Raw genomic sequence first — 20,295 nt, 5'->3', positions numbered from 1 at the left:
CTCAGAATTATTCAGGAAATCACACAGCATTTTTCCTTGCTCTTATTTCAAAAACTAAAACTTGTCTGATTTGTGAAGTTAATACTTTGTAATATAAGAATTATGATTTCAGAAGGCAAAGCCCATTAAAAATATCAATAATTAAAATAATTCTGAAATATTCACGACAGGGGGCTCTCTTTCTTTCACTGTAAGCCCAGCTTCTCACGCATGTTGATAGGGTGTAGCATCGTAACCCTCTCACCTCCCGTAATGAGCGAGAGTACCACACGGGTCAAGTTTCTCCTCTGCAGGACAAGTAGCTCACAAGGCTGAAGCTGAGCTTGCAAGTTGAGATGTAGAAGATAATACGCATGAATGGGCAAATCAGTGTAATTTCAACTTTTCCCCCCAAATATTCTGCAAACCCAACTGCCAGAGGAATCCTAAGTTCACGTCAGTCATAGAAATGATACTCATTTGCCAGGAGCTGTCATGGGCATCCCTTTCCTGCCCATAGGACACACATGGCTTTTACTCTGAAGAATGTTCTAATGAAGCTCAGTCTAAATCAGGTGATTAGAGAAAGGTGATGGGATAAATTTAGTTACAAAGGTATTATACACCTTCTTCTATTATTCGATTCCCATTGAGTCATCTGATACAAATGTAAAGGATTCTTCTAAACTACCAAAGGTATTAAATGAAGAGAAATTCAAACAGTTGCTTCTTCCAGGAAGAAAGCAGAAAGCAAATCCACTGTTTAATGTCATACTGCTTCCCAAAAAAGTCATAGGAAATCACTTCATATATACATCAGAAACGAAACAAAGACTCATTAAAAAATAAATTACAAATTAACTTCTCACCTGCATCCAATTTCATGAAGTAGGTTGGTTTTTCAATAACAATGTCACACTGAGCATCCTCTATAGGTCTAAAGTTGAGCTGAGTATAGCTTTGAAGCTCAGCAAACCTGGAATTATGAATTGAAAAATGCTTTCAAAGTGATTCTCCTGAATCTCCTACTGCAACACTGTAACTTAAGATCTGTTCATTTCCTGGATTTATTTCTAGAATAGGCTCTTAGGAAGACATGTGTAACTTGTCAAACTCACTAACACGTACATAAATTGATACTGATAGGGGAACCCAAGAGTTAGAAATTAAGCTATAGTAACAGTAGCTTTTAGTTATAATCAATAGGACTGATAACTAAAGCAAGAAAAAGCTTTTTTTCCAGGTGTAGATACATGAATAGGCCTACACCAGTGGTCCCTAACCCCTGGGGCCGCGGACTGGTACCAGTCCGTGGGCATTTGGTACCGGTCCGCAGAGAAAGAATAAATAACTTACATTATTTCCATTTTATTTATATTTAAGTCTGAACAATGTTTTATTTTTTAAAAATGACCAGATTCCCTCTGTTACATCCGTCTAAGACTCACTCTTGATGCTTGTCTCGGTCACATGATACATTTATCCGTCCCACCCTAAAGGCCGGTCCGTGAAAATATTTTCTGACATTAAACCGGTCTGTGGCCCAAAAAAGGTTGGGGACCACTGGCCTACACGATTTAATGAGGCTGAAAGTGATCCACCTTTGTATCCCAGATCCCAGAGATCCACAAACAAAATGGTATCAAGGATGGAATGCCCGCTGATGAGAACGCAGAGAAAGAAGTACTGGTCAGCAAATGAAGAAACTTCTCCTTAAATTCCAGACCCCGTACCAGTCCCTTTCTTCCCCTTACAAAAAAGGTTGGCTGAGACAAGGTGTTAAGATGGTTTTGGATACAGAACTCCCATCTTCCCATATCTCCAGCGATCTGAATAGAGTGCCCAGAAAGACTCAATCCTTGTCTGTACTTATATGGCTGAGGGGTGACAGGCAGCATGAATGGGACTATTTTTCCGGTTTCATTTTCAATTTTAATGGTGAGACAAGGAATAAAAATGATTTTAAATTTCAGTGCAAGGTGCACTGGTAATTTTCCAGACAAGAAGAAATTTACACAGTGAGTTGGCTAAATAATCTACCAGTAAAGTGAGGAGACTAAAAACGGTTTCCCACAGTCTGATGAGACTCAGAAGTAAAACTGGCCCAGAGGCTCTCCTGTGATGGGAGTCCTGAATCCTGAGAAAACACGGCATTCCAAGAATTATCAAGTGTCTCGGAAAGACAGAAGACAGCTAAGCTTCCCAGAAGAAAGGGAAACCTTTTCCTTGAAAAGCATCTTTGGAAGCACACGGCACAGGTTCTTCCACAAAAATGGAGACAATCACGAGCATGTGACGAGAGATATTTAGAGTTAACCTAAAGATAGTGACACTTCTATCTGAAACCAGATCTGATGTAAAACACACAATGCTGAAATACTGTGGTTTCAAAAATATGTCTACAGATTCTTTGATACTTTTTCCCTCAAGAAGCAGAGATTAATTCCCTCCCCTTAAGTGTGGGCTGCACAGTGATTCACCTCTGAGGAACACAATGTGGTGGAGGTGACAGTGTGTCACTTCTGAGATCAGGGCAGACAAACTCTAAGACCTCCACTGGGCACTGTCTGCCTCTTGTCAGCCTCTCTCTCAGCACATGCTCTCTTGCAGAACCTGGCTGCCATGCTGTGAGTAGCACTAGGAAGAGGCCCATTTGGCAAAAAAAAAAAAATGATGCCTCCCACTCATTAACAAAACAACACATAGTAAGTGCTGGTGAGGATGAGGAGAAAAGGGAACCCTCCTGCACTGCTGGTGGGAATGCAGACTGGTGCAGCCACTGTGGAAAACAGTATGGAGATTCCTCATGAAATTAGAAATGGAACTGCCTTTGGACCCAGCAATTCCACTTTTAGGAATATGTCCCAAGAACACCATAGCACTGATTCAAAAGGAGACATGCACCCTCATATTAATGGCAGCCTTGTTCACAATAGCGAAGATCTGGAAACAGCCCGAGTGTCCATCAGTGGACGAGTAGATTAAAAAGACATGGTACAGATATACAATGGAATACTATGGAGCCATGAAACAGAAGGAAATCTTACCTTTTGCAACTACATAGATAGACCTGGAAACTATTATGTTAAGTGAAATAAGCCAGGCAGAGAAAGAAAAATATCATATGACCTCACTCATTTGAAGAATCCAATGAACAATATGAACTGAGGAACAGAATAGAGACAGAGGCGGGATCAAAGGGAGCAGAGGGAAACGGACAGAGGGAAAAGGGATGATAGGATGGGATCAGAGAAGGAAAAGAGATTAATGAAATTATATACACATAATACAGTGTTATAGAGAGCAGAAAAGAAAATCCTGGAGGGAAGAGGGGAGGGCGTTGGGGGGAGGGGGGGTGCATTCGGGGCGACACTAGAATCTGTGTAAACACAATAAATTTAAAAACAAAAACAAAAACGACACCTCCTACCAAGAGTCAGAAACTGAAAGCTCCTTTAATTGGACTTGGGAGGGCCTGTAGGGGAGCTCTGATGCCATACCAGGAAAGGTCACTCGCCCCAAACAGGAAGAGACGCACTGCTGATCTCCTCAGGAAGATGTTTTACTACACTAACCTACAATGGTAAGGAGGATCATCTCATTTAGGCAACCGCTCAACCAATGAAAGACAGTTACAACTCAGCCAATGAAAAGCTGCTACACTTCAAACTCCTAGGTCCTCCAACGGGCTCTTTGCGTATAACAACCCTTTTAAACTCCCTTTTCCCTCTGTAAAATAATGTTCCTCTCCTTTGTTCTCCAGATTTGGGCATGGTTCACCAACAGACTGCATATCCTTAATTGCAATTCTCTGTTATTCCCAAATAAACATATTTTGCTGGAGAAACATTAAGCTATATTCATTAAAGGTCAACACTGACAACATGAGTGAGCTCAGAAGCAGAGTCTCCAGCCCCAGTTGAATCTAGAAATGACTACAGCCCTCCTCAACCACTCAACTGAGACCCTGAGCCAGAACCACCCAGCTCAGCTGCCTCCAAATCCTACCCATCAGAAGCTTGTCTTAAACTGCTCGATTTTCAAGTAATTTTCACAAAGCAATAATGAATACAATATACTCTAGGATATATTTTTGAGTAATTTGTTCCACAGCAATAAATAACCAATACAAATATCACATAGGAAACTACCATGTGATATCAAAATGTACTTAGGGGCCCTGCCGGTTGGCTCGTTGGATAGAGCGTTGGCCTGGTGTATTGACGTCCCAGGTTCGATACCCCCACTCCCCAGTCAGGGCGCACAGGAGACGTGATCATCTGCATCTGGACTGCTGTAGTGGTTATATATCCACCTAGACATGTGATATAAGTTTCATAGAACTATACATTCCCCCTCCCAAAAAATAAAAGCATATAAGCACTAGTAAAATCCAAATGTGTTCATCAATAATATTATATAATGTCAAATTCCTGCCTCTGCTAATTGTGCTATGGTGATATAAGGTGTCCTCATTAGAGGAAGCCAGGATAAGGGTACAATGAGAACTCCTTGTACTATTTTTAAACTTAACTTTGATTCTAAAAGTATTTATTTTAAAATAAAGGTTTTTTTACTCTAATTCCTTAATTTTTAGAGATGGTAATTTTCTTGATAGACCATAAAACTAGATTTTGAAAATGTTTTAAGTCAAAATGTATTGGCTAATTTATATTAAGCTCTAAAAGCTGATCAATGGTGTTGAGAGGAGGGTGGGATTTGTGATTAGGAGAGAGCTTGGGGTACTGATGATGGTCTATTTTTGATCTGGGTAAGAATTACACAGGTAGGTTTACTCGTTCATAATCCAAACTGTATATACTTCTATACATGGTTGTTATATACTTCAAAAATATGTATTTCCTTTTATAAATGTATTCCCCAAAACACATGCAGCAATTATGAAGCGTTAATAAAAATGTATTATTTTTAAACTATTTTTTTCTTTCATTAGCAAACAATAATTACTGTACTGTACTTCCTAATACTTTTCAAATGTAAGAGTATTTAATTTAAATATAACTGATGGATCTGCTCTCTAGCCATCACTCTCTAAAAATTCAAGGCCAAATCAGTCATAAATGAAGAAACATTTTCCATTTGAAAGTCCCCACCAAAATCTGCAAGTACCAGAAATAAAGGCAAATATTTCACAAACATAGTAAAAAATAAAAAATCTCACCAAGACTGTAGAGGGCTTTTGCGCTGACCTTCAGATATCAACGTTCGAATGTCAAGTTTACAGTGTCCTCCAATTTCACCAGTCTGAAAAAAATCTTCCTTAAATCTGGTGAATAACAAAAAATTAAATTGAGCTTGGAAAATTTTTTCATGACTCAAGCACATGGGATGTAACCAAAGTAGTTTACCAATTTCCAAAATCAGTTTTTCATCAGAATTTAACTCTTTAGAATAGAATATTTCAAATGTACAGAAAAGTAGTAGAATGCTACAGGAAGCTGACAGACCCATAATCCAGCTTAACAATGATCAACTCATGGCCAATCTGCATCTTCCATCCTCCACCTGCACCAACCTTATCGCCATATAATTATGAAGAAAATCCAAGGCATATCCACCAGGGCCTGAGACTGTTTCAGAATTTCCATTAGATTTTAACATCAACAACTTTAAGTACCTGTCATGGTTTCTCTTGATGTTTCTTAAATCAAGATAGAGATTAGCTGCTCTGCAATACTGAAGGTAACGGGAACATACCAGACTTGAGTCATTCTGAAACAAGGTTGAGAAAAAATAAAAAGCAACTCTCAGTATTAATATTTTAAGAACACACCCGGACTTACTACACATGCTGACCACATGAAGTTCAAACCACACAGTGTGATGAGGCAAGCTTTCTGAAGACTACTCCTGTTTAAGGACTTTCCCCCTCCCAAGCAGGCTTTGGCCAAGCCTATATTTGCCAATTTTCACACTTCTAGGTGACTAAGAACTCCCACATGTTCTATTTTTATCACCTCAAATTTTAAAGACTAGAGCTGAATGTGTGGTTCAGTCCTCGAAGAAAAAAAGCACTAAGAGCCATCAGTACCACAACAGTTGTGTGGAAAAGCATTTTTCAAAGTAGAGCCCAACACAACAAGGAAGAATGCACAAGAGACATTAAAATGCAAGGCTAAAAGAGTAGTGTGCCAGTATGACAAGAGCTACTCTCTGCATCCATAAAACTGGTGGGCACCCATCTCAACAGTAACATGAGGGCAATGTTTTCTAAATCACCGAAAGAAATGAGTTTAAGGGTCAACTACCTGTGCCTGTTGCTGTCTCTACCAATCTTGTGCTGAAAGAAGTTTCAGGAACTTTTATCTGCTCTGGATTTTCTCTATAGATGTAAATGCCATTTCATTGTTTTTTCCCATTAAGTCCCATAAATACAAGCCCTTTGCCTTGATCTACATCAGGGGGAGTCAACCTTTTTATACCTACCACCCACTTTTGTATCTCTGTTAGTAGTAAAATTTTCTAACCGCCCACCAGTTCCACAGTAATGGTGATTTATAAAGTAGGGAAGTAGCTTTACTTGATAAAATTTATAAAGCAGAGTGACAGCAAGTTAAAACATATAATAACAATTACTTACCAAATACTTTTTGTCGGATTTTCGCTAAGTTTGGCAGAATAAATCTTTATAAAACAACTTACTATAGTTAAATATATCTTTTTATTTATACTTTGGTTGCTCCGCTACCGCCCACCATGAAAGCTGGAACGACCACTAGTGGGCGGTAGGGACCAGGTTGACTACCACTGCTCTACATGGTGCTTTGGAATCCACAGTTGGTAAGGGAGTACATTCTGATAGCACAAAGCATATGGAGGTAGATACTGGCCCAGAAAGGATTCGACAAACTGCCTTGGAAGAGGTGAGCAAGGGGTGTTGGGGCTCTTCCCTTGCCCTTTTCACATGAACAGCTAGACTCAGGCCAGAGGACTCAACTTAAATAAAACATCTGCTGCCTGATCCGGTGGTGGCACAGTGGATAAAGCGTTGGCCTGGGACTCTGAGGACTCGGGTCTGAAACCCCAAGATTGCAGGCTTGAGTGCAGGCTCATCCAGCTTGAGCACGGGCTCACCAGCTTGAGCAAGGTTGCTGGATTAAGCGAGGGATCATAGACATGACCCGCAAGATTGCTGGCTTGATCCCAACCTCGCTAGCTTGAGCAAGGGGTCACGGGCTTTGCTGCAGCCCCCCACTCCAGGCACATATGTGAAAGCAATCAATGAACAACTAAGGTGCCAGAACAAAGAACTGATGTGTTTCATCTCTCTCCTTTCCTAACTGTCCCCATCTGTCACTCTCTGCCTCTCTCACTAAAAAAACAAAAAAAAACCTGTTAAAGGCATTGAAAAAAATTTTTTTTCTTGAATTTTCTGATAGCCAGGAGATAATGGAGATGCCTGCAACATCAGAGACTCAATCAGGGTTCAAGAACACTGGGAGATAACTAAACCTTAATCCCAAGTGCTTACAACTCCCTGGATCTTTAAAGACACACACTGAGCCATCTGCTGGAACCCATGCCCTGCACTGAGCATATTTATAATAGAGTCTCATTTCATCCTTACCACAAGCTCTGAAACTGGCATGGCTTAAAAGCAGAAGAAAAATATGGACAGTTGGGTGCCCCATCCAAGAATCAGGATTTGAACCCTGCAGTGTGGCCTCTGTCCTGCTACTGACTATCCCAAACTGCCCCTGGGCAATGGTCTGCTTCACTGAGAGCAATGTGGCAGGATGGACACAAGATCTGCATCCTAACTATAGAGGTACAATCCATGTAGCAGCTGTGTGGTCTTAGAGAAGTTACTTAACGCCTCTGAGGACCTTGTTTTCCTCCCTGCCCTGGCTCTCTGTTCTGCTGGTAAGAATCCTGCCAGCTCACATACAGAACAGCTCTCTGCAAACTGTCAAGTCCTAAGTGGACAGCAGTATGGTGGGTGTCCCAAACTACTTGCTAGGAAATGTGTCAAGATGCAGTTTACCAATTTATCTGATATATGCATGAAACGACAACATGGTTTCCAAAAGGTACAGAACAACTTGTTTTTGGAGATGAAATAAAAGTCTACACCAATCAATGCATGAGTTAGGAGTCCTTTTAGAGTGCCGTCCACCTTGTTTCTACAACACGCTCTAAAGGGCACGGGCATGTTCAAGTACACCAGCGGCGCGGCTGCCCACCATCCGCTCCGGTTGACAGAGCGCACGCAGCTCCCGCAGGCGCGCTCCCGCATATCCAAAGTCCGCCTGTTCCCAGAATGTGTCCCGGGCCGACTCCAGTGTGTCCGTCCTACGTGCAAACAAACATGTTCGTTCTGTCACTTCCTTTTTTTTTTTTTTACCTTTTCTGAACCTTGAATCTTTTTTCTAAAAGTTAAATTGCTAGAAGTTTCTCATTAATTGTTTTAAAATAAACTATCATGATTTTCCTAAAACGATCTTTTACTACATGAAGTTACTGATATAAATTATTTACATACTTAGTTCCTTATCATACAATTACACACAAATGTATGAAGTTAGGGCCAACTGGAGCCAAAGAGAATGGACTGTTAATTGCTGTATTTTCCTTATTCCATTGACTTTGCATGTATTGAAAACAGTAATTACATTTACCTTTTCCCTCCAGAATCATGAGGAAAACATCAATTTATCTTCTTAGTGTTTGCTGGGAAAAACATTTCTGTGATCTACATATACTGTTTTCTCCCTCTGGCAGAGGAAAGGACAGATATTCCTGGGGAGGGGGGACTTGTCAAATTGAATCCAACGTAAACAGATTGATATCTAAAGGAATTACTATCTAAAACGCAAGGAGCCTAGCTAGGAACTGAAGTGTCAGCATACACTGCAGAGAAAGGTGACTGAAAGGGGAGGAATTATCCCATCGGGGCACTTACCACCCCACGTCCACGTAGGTGCACACAGGGTAACTGAACCGGAGCCCTGGGGGGCAGGACTCCTCGTAGCCCCAGCAGGACTTCAGATTCTCTAAGTGTTTCTAGAATATAAAACATGTGCATTTAGACTGGGCTCCCTTCGTCCGACAGGGAGGGCTCTTAGATTATCCAACGAAGAAAACAGCTTTATAGAACTTTTACTTTTATATTCTACAGTATATACTCATGCAATAAAAATAACTGGAATATGGCCTGACCTGTGGTGGCGTAGTGGATAAAGCGTCAACCTGGAAACGCTGAGGTTGCCGGTTCAAAACCCTGGGCTTGCCTGGTCAAGGCACATATGGGAGTTGATGCTTTCTGCTCCTCCCCCCCTTCTCTCTCTCTCTCTCTCTCTCTCCCCTCTCTATAATGAATAAAAATAAATAAAAATCTTTAAAAACTGGAATAAATTCTAAGAATAGCAATCTTAAGACTCCTCATAACAATTCCCTTTAATCCACACCCTCCCCATGTCTGGCCCCTAACCAAACATCTAGGCTTTACCTAATTACCAAAGACCACTTGAACTGAAATTTCTGGAAGCAGCTTCATGAAACAGCCTTTCTCAGTGACCAAAGTGATTCGAAAATCACTCTGTAAAGACTGATTAAAATTCTTAAAATGGAATTTATGTCACCAAAAGAATCAGAGCTAAATTAAATGGATCAACTTGATTCATCCATCAAGGTCAGCAGAGACTCCACGAGGCATAGACAGCTCTGCAACCCATGAGGGACAGACGCCTAGAGAGCACCTGCGCAGCCGGGGAGTGTGGGCTGGTTCCCCGACTGGCTCCCCCGGCTGGCTCCCCGACTGGCTCCCGGGCTGGCTCCCCGACTGGCTCCCCGGCTGGCTCCCCGACTGGCTCCCGGGCTGGCTCCCCGGCTGGCTCCCCGACTGGCTCCCCGACTGGCTCCCCGGCTGGCTCCCCGGCTGGCTCCCCGGATGGCTCCCTGCTGGTTCCCCGACTGGCTCCCCGGCTGGCTCCCCGGCTGGTTCCCCGACTGGCTCCCCGACTGGCTCCCCGGCTGGCTCCCCCCGGGCTGGCTCCCTGCTGGTTCCCCGACTGGCTCCCCGGATGGCTCCCGGGCTGGCTCCCCCCGGGCTGGCTCCCCGACTGGCTCCCCGGCTGGCTCCCCGGCTGGTTCCCCGACTGGCTCCCCGACTGGCTCCCCGGCTGGTTCCCCGACTGGCTCCCCGGCTGGCTCCCAGACTGGTTCCCCGACTGGCTCCCCGACTGGCTCCCCGGCTGGCTCCCAGACTGGCTCCCCGGCTGGCTCCCCGACTGGCTCCCCGGCTGGCTCCCAGACTGGCTCCCCGGCTGGCTCCCCGACTGGCTCCCGGGCTGGTTCCCCGACTGGCTCCCCAGCTGGCTCCCCGACTGGCTCCCCGACTGGCTCCCCGGATGGCTCCCCGGCTGGCTCCCGGGCTGGCTCCCCAACTGGCTCCCGGGCTGGTTCCCCGGCTGGCTCCCCGGCTGGCTCCCCGACTGGCTCCCCGGATGGCTCCCAGACTGGTTCCCCGACTGGCTCCCCGACTGGCTCCCGGGCTGGCTCCCCGGATGGCTCCCGGGCTGGCTCCCCGGATGGCTCCCGGGCTGGCTCCCCGGCTGGATCCCGGGCTGGCTTCCTGCCGGCTTCCGGGCCTGCTTCTCAGAGGGCTTCCTGTGCCAGCACTGTGGGAAAGGAAGTGCCTCACATGCCCAGCTTTGATCTCTAGGGCCTCATGAGCCATCTTAATAGGCTCCATTCTGAGGCCTTTCCAACAACTCTAAAACAGAAGGAAAGCCAGAGTAGCAATCTCAATTATGTGGAGACGTGGGGGAAGGTGTTATTATCAAAATTAAGTGCTAAAAAACATCTTAAGTGCAATTGAAGGAAAAAGTGTGAAATTCTTTCACTTTTAAATGTATTGATTTTAGAGAGAGTAAAATAGAGAAAGAGGGAGAAACATCGATTTTGTTACTCCACTTATTCATTGACTCTCTGTCTGATTCTTGTATGTGCCCTGACCAGGGAACTGCAGCCTTGGCATTTTGAAATGAGGCTTTAACCAACGGAGCTACCCAGCTGGGCTGAAATTCTTTAGTTACTTTTCACCAGACATTTTTTTTTCTGCATATAATCTAATTTGATTCATTTATAGAGTATACAAATAGTATTGTTTGCCCATTTATCTTACTAGTGATTTAAATTTTAAATCTCACTCTTATAAGTGGGACACAATTTTAAACAAATCTTGGTCACTTGGAAGCATTATATGAAATACACTGACTGACTCAAATTTACAACCAAAAGATAAAATTCTACCTTCAAGTTCAAGTAATAAAGCAGAATTAGAATTAGCAAAGTAGCTTAAATTGCATACTTTTAATAAATAAGAAATAATGCTTACCTTATAAGGACAATGTGGGTCTTTCTTACAGACTGTGGCAATATGCCCGTTGTTGTGCAAAAAGTAGGGAATGTGCTCCTCTGGCAAGCGGATGCTGGCATAGTTAAACAGAGGCTTGTCTGGAATGCCACTGACCTCAGGAGAAGACCCATCTTGGCTATTTAGTTGGATGTCATGAAGCAATACTCCAAAGACAAGCAGCATTAACATAGCCACCTCCAAACCTAAAGATCAAATTGTAAACATGTTTATTAAGACATATCCTTTAAAAATCAAAGAGGTCAAGAGCTAAGTAAGCATAATTACAACAAACTTTGCTACATCACTAAGTAATGTTCCTTTATTCAACAAGTATTTACTGTTCATCTGTTATGTGTCAGCCACTGTTAAGAGCTATAACACTAAAATTCTTTAACTTCAATGGCAGTGATTCTCAAACTTTTTAAAGTCGGAGCGCATTTAAAATCCTACAAATAATTGTAGGAGCACTATATACAAAATTTCTGAGAAATATGTTATAATAATGAAGTCAAATATTAAAGAAAAAATATAAAGTCCAAGTGTACTTTTATGGTAATTAAATGAAATAAATATGACAAAATTAAATTTATTCTAACATTAAAAAACATTTTTATGTTACATTTTTTGAGTTATGCTCTTTAGAATTCATAAAAAAGAGGGGTTAAAAAATTAAAAAATGACAAAAAGGTTATCTTTTTATATATATAGATACATTCTTACTAAGATTTAGTAAATTCGGCAGGTTCCAGCATGAATGTGTTAAGTTTTTTCATTCTTGTGTTTATGAGAAACAAATAATTAATGATGTGTTAATAATAAATATAATAATGATGTGTTAACAAAAAGAGTATTTCCATAATGAAATGGTATAATATTTATTTTTATATCTGGGCACATGCCGCGAACCAGTGCAGCTAGTAATTCCAGGTCCCGAGTGGGAACAGTGCAGAATTAAGAAAATACACTTAAAGAAATAAAAGATGGGGTCAGGCCTGACCTGTGGTGGTGCAGTGGATAAAGCATCAACCTGGAACACTGAAGTCACTGGTTCGAAACTCCCTGCACATATGGGAGTTGATGCTTCCTGCTCCTCCTCTCCCCCCTTTCTCTCTCTCTTTCTCTCTCTCCTCTCTCTTAAAACAAAAAACAAAAAACAAACAAACAAAAAATGATGGGTTCCGGAGGGTCCTGTAATTGCTGCTGGCAAGAACAAAGAGCACCCAAAAACCACATCTTGCTTTATTTATAGGGCAATGTGAAGGCCATTAGCAAATCAATGGTCTCTGATCACATTTCCAAGGCAACCCAAGAATTTTACCAAGTGCAGAAAACCCCCATCTTAACTTTACACCAAACAAAGGATAGAGGAAACTTGCCTCCAGTCTTTCTGGGAACAAGGAGGGGTAATGTAAACAATCCAGCACCACAGCTTAACAGCTTTTTGCAACCTAATCAGGCAAGTGAGGTGGGGGGTTGGGCAGACTGTCAGCTTACAGCCAATTCCCCACACCTCTGTCCCCCAAAAATCTAAACTCCAAAAACCCTGTTGGATTTTTGGTCCCCAACAGGCACATATTTCTCTGGAATACCATAGGGCACACCTGGAAATCTTCTAGGGTGCACCAGTGCACCGTGGCACACACTTTGAGAACCACTGGTCCATAGCTACAAGTCTTTCTATAAGTACGGGTCTACTGAGCCAAAGATGCTAGCCAAAGAGAAGACTGGTCTTGGGGCATGGAATCTAAGTTCCCTAGGGAGAAAAGACAGCATGTCTGTCATCCTAGAATTTTGCAAGCATTTTTATATATCAAGTAAGGAGAAGAGGGAAGAAGGAGGTGGTCTAGAAGAATTTACATGAGCTACAGGCGAAAGGGTGGGGGAGGTGAAGCGCCAGCTCAGAGACAGCCGAGTCCATAGGAAGAAACGTCGGCTCCTGTGCACTGGCTAGGCCAGGTCTGGAACACCCCCATTTAAACAAGCAGGGGCTCCCCAGGTTAGATGAATTTGCAGAATAAGCATGGGGAAATTAATTCAAAATCCCAACAGCAAAACAAGAATGTGAACTGTCTTTGTTAGCTGGCCTGCAGCCATTTGAAGACTACAGATCTGTCACTTGCTCTCACTCTCTGGCCACTAATTTGACAACCAATCTCAGAATACTATGGCTTTTCCTTTTAAATCTTTTTTAAAGACTTTATTTATCCATTTTAGAGAGAAGAGAGAGAGAGTGAGTAAGAAGGAGGGAGGAGCAGGAAGCATCAACTCCTATATGTGCCCCGACCGGGCAAGACCAGGGTTTTGCCAGGGTTTCGAACCAGGGACCTCAGCATTCCAGGTCGATGCTTTATCCAGTGTGCCAACACAGGTCAGCCAAAATATTATTTCTTATCAGAGTTAAGAATACAGAGAAGAACAAAGCAAAAAAGACCCCTGCTCTCATAGTTTATAACCTAGTGCTAGAGACATAAAATAAACAATCAAGTAAATACACAACTTCAGATGACAAGTGCTGTGAATCAAACTTTTTCTAGGAAGGCCCAAGAAGTAAATATTGCTGACTTCGCAGGCTGTACAGTCTCTGTGACAACTATTCAACGTGGCATTTGTCAGGAAGCAGCTTTGGCCTCTGCTAAAGGAATAGGGGTGGCTGTGTTCTAATAAAATTTTATTAACAAAAATGGGAGGAAGGCCTTAACACAGCCCAGTTTGTCGATGACTGAAATAAAGGTAACAACCTAAGAGTTAGAACATGGATTTTAAAACTGGACCAACTAGGTTTGAATCCAGCTGCAGCTTCCAAAGCTGTATGACCTTGAGCAAGTTATTTAACCTTTCTGTGCCTCAGCTTTTCCATCTGTAAAATGGAAATTATAATAAGCCTTCCTCACAGGGTAGTTGTGAGTTAAATTTTGGTAGTGTTTAGATGCACCTGGCATGTTAAATTCTATGTTAGATATTTATTAAATACAAGTTTCAAGACAGGTTGGGTGGGGTACAGGGTGCTCAATAACATTTGAGCTGAGACCTGAATGATGAGGAGCAGGGAACACATGGCAGGGAGACAGAAGAAACCGAAGTGCCACGGCTCTGAACAAGTGTGTATCTGTTTAATAGACTAATAACAACCAGTACGTGACACTATACTATGTGACAGATACTCTAAGCACCAAAGATACATCAATGAATATGCACTCACAAACTAAACTTCTTGAGCCCTGACCTATGTTAACTCAGCTGGTTAGAGCATCATCCCTTACACCAAGGTTGCAGGTTCGATCCCCAGTCAGGGTGCATACAAGAATTAACCAACGAACGCACAACTAAGTGGAATGTGGAACAACAAATCAATGTCTCTCCTCTCTACCCCCCGAAATCAATTAAAAAGAAAAAACAGATATTAAGAACTAAATGTCTTGCCCTTGTGAAGCTTACATTCTGATGGAAAGAGCAATCTTCTTTTTTTTTACAGAGACAGAGAGAGAGTCAGAGAGAGAGATAGACAGGAACAGAGAGAGATGAGAAGCATCAATCATCAGTTTTTCGTTGCACGTTGCAGCACCTTAGTTGTTCATTGATTGCTTTCTCATATGTGCCTTGACCGTGGGCCTTCAGCAGACCGAGTAATCTTTTTGCTCGAGCCAGCGACCTTGGGCCAAGCTGGTGAACTTTGCTCAAATCAGATGAGCCCACGCTCATCAAGCTGGTGACCTTGAGGTCTCGAACCTGGGTCCTCCGCATCCCAGTCCAACGCTCTATCCACTGCGCCACCGCCTGGTCAGGCAGCAATCTTTTTTTATAGAGAAAAAAATACCACTAACGTCAACCAAGAATGATTATTGTCTATAATCATTGACTATGATATTATCATTATTATCTGTGTTGTATAGGAGAAATCTGGCCAAGAGATTTACTTTTTATGGGGTAAATTAAAAATGGGGTAAAAAGGGCTGTGACCATTATCTCTTTTCACAATTCTAAAGCAGGACAGGAAGAGTTTAAGGTTCCATTCTCTGAGGCAGGCTGCCTGGATTTCACTCCTAGAGTTTTCTAAGTATTGCCTATTACTATCAAAAATTACTTTATACCCACCAGAACCAATCAAGCCACTGGCTGCGGGAGAGGAAGAGAGAGAGAGCAGAACGAGAGGGAGGGAAGGAAAAGCAGATGGTCGCTTCTCCTGTGTGCGCTGACCAGGAATCAAACCTGAGATGTCCATACGCCGGGCAGACACTCGATCCACCGAGCCACTGGCCAGGACCAAACCCCAACTTTTAAAATCAATCTTCATTCAATTAAAAAAAACCCACTTAATTAACTAAGGGAGATAGAGATGAGGCTTTAAGAAACAAAATGCTATGTTCCATCAAGCTTCAAGTTCCAAAACCAACAGATCACCACTGAACAGAGGGGGACACCAGGAAGAAACCCTTTCCCCTCTGAGTGGTAAACATAGTGGTCTTTCCTTCAGGTGTAGCTAAAGAGTACACTGTAATCTGTTGTAAAGGTGATCTGAATTAATCTTTTTGGTTGGGACTTTTATCAAACAGTGAGTTATAGCAATTTTATAAAAGTTAAAAGTACATATTAAAATAATAGTATCATATAATGAAAATATTTACCTCTTTAATCCTCAGAACAACCCAGAAGCTGTTGTAATGTTTCAACATATAAAACCTTTCAGAAATGAAACATAATACCTAAAAAAGATGCTGAAGTAGATTTTATTATCCAGGTGATATTCTGAATAGAAATAATAAGAGAGAAAATAATTTAAAGAGATAACTTGGAAGCAAAGATCCTGGCATTTAGTGAGATAAGGTCTAAACAGAAGGCCTGGCTTTTGGCACTCTTTGCCTTGATGAAGACCAAACTGTTAAAGGCAGAGTTGCAGGTACCACACCCTCAGCTGGATTCTAATGCTGAGCAGGAAGGAGATGGCCCACTTTATGCAAGCCTCAGCTGGGCACAGGTATCAGCAGTGCAGGCAGATGAAACATTCCTAGGTGCAAACAATTCCCTGGTTCTCAATGCAGTAATCCTACTCACTGAATCACACTAGTACTTGAGCCTCACTGTTCAACAAGCAGGAAGTCCTATCCTTTGACTCATCCTCCTCCTCGGTACTACAGTCATTGTAATGACCAAGCCCTTCTGCCCTTTGGTTATCCAACTCTATCGCCCTGGAGTCTAGGCGATAATTGAATCCATGGACCCCTGGAGGAGTAACAATTAGGTCATGGGAAAATCTAAAGACTGAGATCAGAAACCTGGCTTATGCAGAGGGCACGTACCCACTTGCATAAGCCAGAAGCAGGTGGCTGCTGGTGCAGAAAAGCACACCCCTAGGGCCTGGCAGTGGCCCTTCTAGTGTCAGTCCTCCTCAAGGACCCCGGGGAGGGATGGGGGCCCTTCTCAGGCAGATGGAAGCTTTAGCAGCTGAGCTACTTTTTCCTTCAGCACAAAGCAGCTGGCTCCCTCCACTCCTGCATCCCTTAACTGGATTTCTAGAGACCAAAAAGGAAGAAGAGAAAAGGGAAAAGTCTGAACGATGATGAGACGTGAAACGCCATGGCTGGTGGGGGCCAAAGTGGATGAGATGGGGCAATGCTCTGTGACAGAGCGTGGGAACGCTTACAGAAGGCATGTGAAAAGCTAAGCGCATCTGAGATTCCCAGTGACTCCTAATCGGCTCGCCCCCGCGGTCTCACGGTCAGTACGAGGCCAGGGGTGAGCGGACCCGGCTGCCTGAGATGCCCGGGCGGGGTTTGCCAGCTCGAATATAACGACAGTCGGGGAACCAGGGCTGCGCAGTCAGCGGCGAGCGCCCTTCCGCTGCCACTAAGCCGCGCTCGGGTTCTCCACCCCGGAGCTGCCTCGAGGCGCAGAGATCCCGGGGGCCACCCACACCTGTCCTGCACCCCTGGAAAACCGGATGCACGCGGCGCGGGCCACAGACCGGGCATCCTCCTTACTACATGCACCGTGAAGGGGCCGAACGCCTAGGGCCCGGGGGGAGGCTGCAGCGCTCGGGGCAGCCGCGCCGGGAGCGGGCAGGAGCGCCCACCGTGCGTCCGGGGCTGGGGAAGGCGCCGCGGATCCGGGGCGAGTCCCACCTGGAGCCAGGAGTCAGGGCTAAGTCGGAGGAGACGGTCGCAGTTCAGGAGGAGGGAGTCGTCACAACCGGCTACTGCGGCTCACCGGAAACCTGCGCGCCACGGCCGGGCCAGGGGGCGCCAGGGAGCGCCAGGGAGCCCCGGCACCGGCCACCGCGCGGGAGGAAGGGGGCGGGGCGGCGCCGGGAACGGGGAAAGGGGCGGGGCGGCGTCGCCGTTAGCGCTCACCCCAGTCGCGCCGCTGAGCTGGGAAGAGCCCGGGATTTACGTAAGCTGGACTGTCCTCTCGGCGCTGATAAAGGACTCTCGGGTAGGGTGGCGGAAAACCCGACTCGCCTTCATTTTGTTTGCGTTGCACGGAAGCGGATTTTCAGACAGTTTTCTTAATTAGGACAGTTGCCGCCGTAACTTTTTTTTTTTTTAGAGGAGAGAGAAAGAGAGAAAGAGAAGGCGGGGAAGAGCAGGAAGCATTAACTCCCGTATGTGCCTTGACCGGGCAAGCCCAGGGTTTTGAACTGAAGACCTCAGCGTTCCAGGTCGAAGCTTGATCCACTGCGCCACCAGAGGTCAGGCACAATGATTTTTTTTTTAAGACTTTATTTTTTCACTTTGAGAGAGAGAGAGAGAGAGAGAGAGAGAGAGAAGGGGGAGGAGCAGGAAGCATCAACTCCCATATGTGCCTTGACCAGGCAAGCCCAGGGTTTCGAACCGGTCGACGCTTTATCCACTGTGCCACCACAGGTCAGACTTTTTTTTTTTTAAGTTTTTTTAACTTTACTCATTTTAGAGAGGAGAGAAAGAGAGAGAGAGATAGAGAGAAAGGGGCGAGGAGCAGGAAGCATCAACTCCCATTTGTGCCTTGACCAGACAAGTGCAGGGTTTTGAACCAGGGACCTCAGTGTTCTAGGTCAATGCTTTATCCACTGCACCACCACAAGTCAGGCCCCATTGTAACTTTCAAATCTGGCCTGTCTGGTGGTGAGGGTTCGTTGGAGTACTCACACATCATATTGTAGTATACTTGCCTGTCTGGGTACTATCCGAAAACTCACCAAGTTCAAATGCTATTCTGTGGAGTTCATATTAAAGTTATTAGTCAATACTGATTCAACTTGAACGAATTATGTGAAGGCTGATGCTTAAACACATGAAGTCACTAAGATTAAGTAATATGATCATAGACAGTTTCTTTCCAAAGGCTTATATGCTTTTAAAGTAAGTTTTTAGATGCTGGTACGAGAATTGCAGCAAGTTCCATTAGTAACCTGCTAAACTAGGTTTTACAAATAATGCAAAAACATGTGGTTTTTGACATGTGCCAGTCATTGTTCTGAAGTACTTTATTAACTCACTCTATATGTAAAAGCTTTGCATATTATATACTTTGCCAACCCAATACCAATAAGGACAGTAATTTTTTAAAATGCTTTTCTCAGCTTACTTGCCACAACCCTATTTTTGTTATGTGCAGGAAATGTAGCTTTCCTGATAGCTGAGTCAAAATGAATTGTAGTCCTTTAGAATAAAGTTTTAGCCTGGCGCAGTGGATAGAGGGTCAGCCTGAAACACAGAGGACCCTGGTTCGAAAACCCAAGGTCACCAGCTTGAGGGCGGGCTCATCTGGCTTGAGCACAAAGTCACTGGCTTAAGGGTAGGATCGTAGACCTGACTGCATGGTCACTGGCTTGAACAAGGGGTCACTGGCTCAGCTAGAGCCCCCCTACACCTTGTCAAGGCAGATATGAGCAAGTCATCAATGAACAACTAAGGTGCTGCAACTATGGAGTTGATGGTTCTCATCTCTCTCTCTCTCTCTCTCTCTCTCTCTCTCTCTAAAAAAACAAAAAAGCAAACAAACAAAAAAAAAAACAACCCCGGCCCTGGCCGGTTGGCTCAGCGGTAGAGCGTCGGCCTGGCGTGCGGGGGACCCAGGTTTGATTCCCGACCAGGGCACATAGGAGAAGCGCCCATTTGCTTCTCCACCCCACCCCTCTCCTTCCTCTCTGTCTCTCTCTTCCCCTCCCGCAGCCAAGGCTCCATTGGAGCAAAGATGGCCCGGGCGCTGGGGATGGCTCCTTGGCCTCTGCCCCAGGCGCTAGAGTGGCTCTGGTCCCAAAAGAGCGACGCCCCGGAGGGGCAGAGCATCTCCCCCTGGTGGGCAGAGCGTCGCCCCTGGTGGGCATGCCGGGTGAATCCCAGTCGGGAGCATGCGGGAGTCTGTCTGACTGTCTCTCCCCGTTTCCAGCTTCAAGAAAGATAAAAAAAAAAACAACCCCGTAACACTAATGTTTCCTTAGGTTTAGAAATTATCCATATTTAGGATATCTTAAATCACAACATAGATAACATTTGATACATTTTTATGTGCTAACACTGTGACACTGGAAATTCTCGAAAAAGAGGCAAATGAAAAGAAGAAATAGTATATTTTTTTCTTTTTTTGAGAGGCAGGGAGAAAGACAGGAACATTGAGCTGCTCCTGTATGTGCCCTGACCAGGGAATTGAATGGGAATCGAACTGGTATGGAACTGGTAACCTCTGTGCCCCAGGATGATGCTCCAACCAACCAAGTTATCAGGCAGGAATTTTTTATTTTTTGAGAGACAGAGAGAGAAAGGGAGAGAGAGGGGAGGAGGAAGTGAAGCATTCATTTGTTCTACTCAGTCGTGTGTATTCCTTAGTTGTTTCCTGTGTGTGCCCTGACATGGAATAGAATCCACAACCTGTAATTTCCAGACGATGCTCTTAACCGATTAAGCTAACCAGCCAAGGCCAAGAAATGATACTAATTTAGCTTCCCAAGAATTGAAAGGATGCCT

General features: G+C 44.1%; 1 protein-coding gene across 4 annotated transcripts in view; it reads right to left on the bottom strand.

The window, feature by feature from the left end:
• EOGT (EGF domain specific O-linked N-acetylglucosamine transferase) overlaps positions 1-17,614 on the bottom strand; it is a 48,409-nt gene extending 30,795 nt beyond the window's left edge. Inside the window, exons 1-8 of one of the 4 annotated variants that reach the window (XM_066351099.1) lie at positions 17,476-17,614; positions 12,357-12,492; positions 11,339-11,562; positions 8,903-9,003; positions 8,184-8,292; positions 5,618-5,712; positions 5,162-5,266; positions 849-955 (exon numbers count right to left, since the gene is read on the bottom strand). In XM_066351099.1, the coding sequence (XP_066207196.1) occupies positions 849-955; positions 5,162-5,266; positions 5,618-5,712; positions 8,184-8,292; positions 8,903-9,003; positions 11,339-11,548 (727 nt within the window). In that variant the 5' untranslated portion in view covers positions 11,549-11,562; positions 12,357-12,492; positions 17,476-17,614. Of the gene's footprint in view, positions 1-848; positions 956-5,161; positions 5,267-5,617; positions 5,713-8,183; positions 8,293-8,902; positions 9,004-11,338; positions 11,563-12,356; positions 12,493-15,981; positions 16,003-17,426 lie in introns of those variants that run through there. The other 3 variants (XM_066351100.1, XM_066351098.1, XM_066351101.1) reach the window with 3 other exon arrangements.
• Between the last annotated feature and the right edge of the window lie 2,681 nt (positions 17,615-20,295).

This window comes from Saccopteryx leptura, chromosome 10, assembly GCF_036850995.1.
Source record: "Saccopteryx leptura isolate mSacLep1 chromosome 10, mSacLep1_pri_phased_curated, whole genome shotgun sequence".
Lineage (NCBI taxonomy): Eukaryota > Metazoa > Chordata > Mammalia > Chiroptera > Emballonuridae > Saccopteryx > Saccopteryx leptura.
This window is presented reverse-complemented; position numbering and strand designations above follow the sequence as displayed.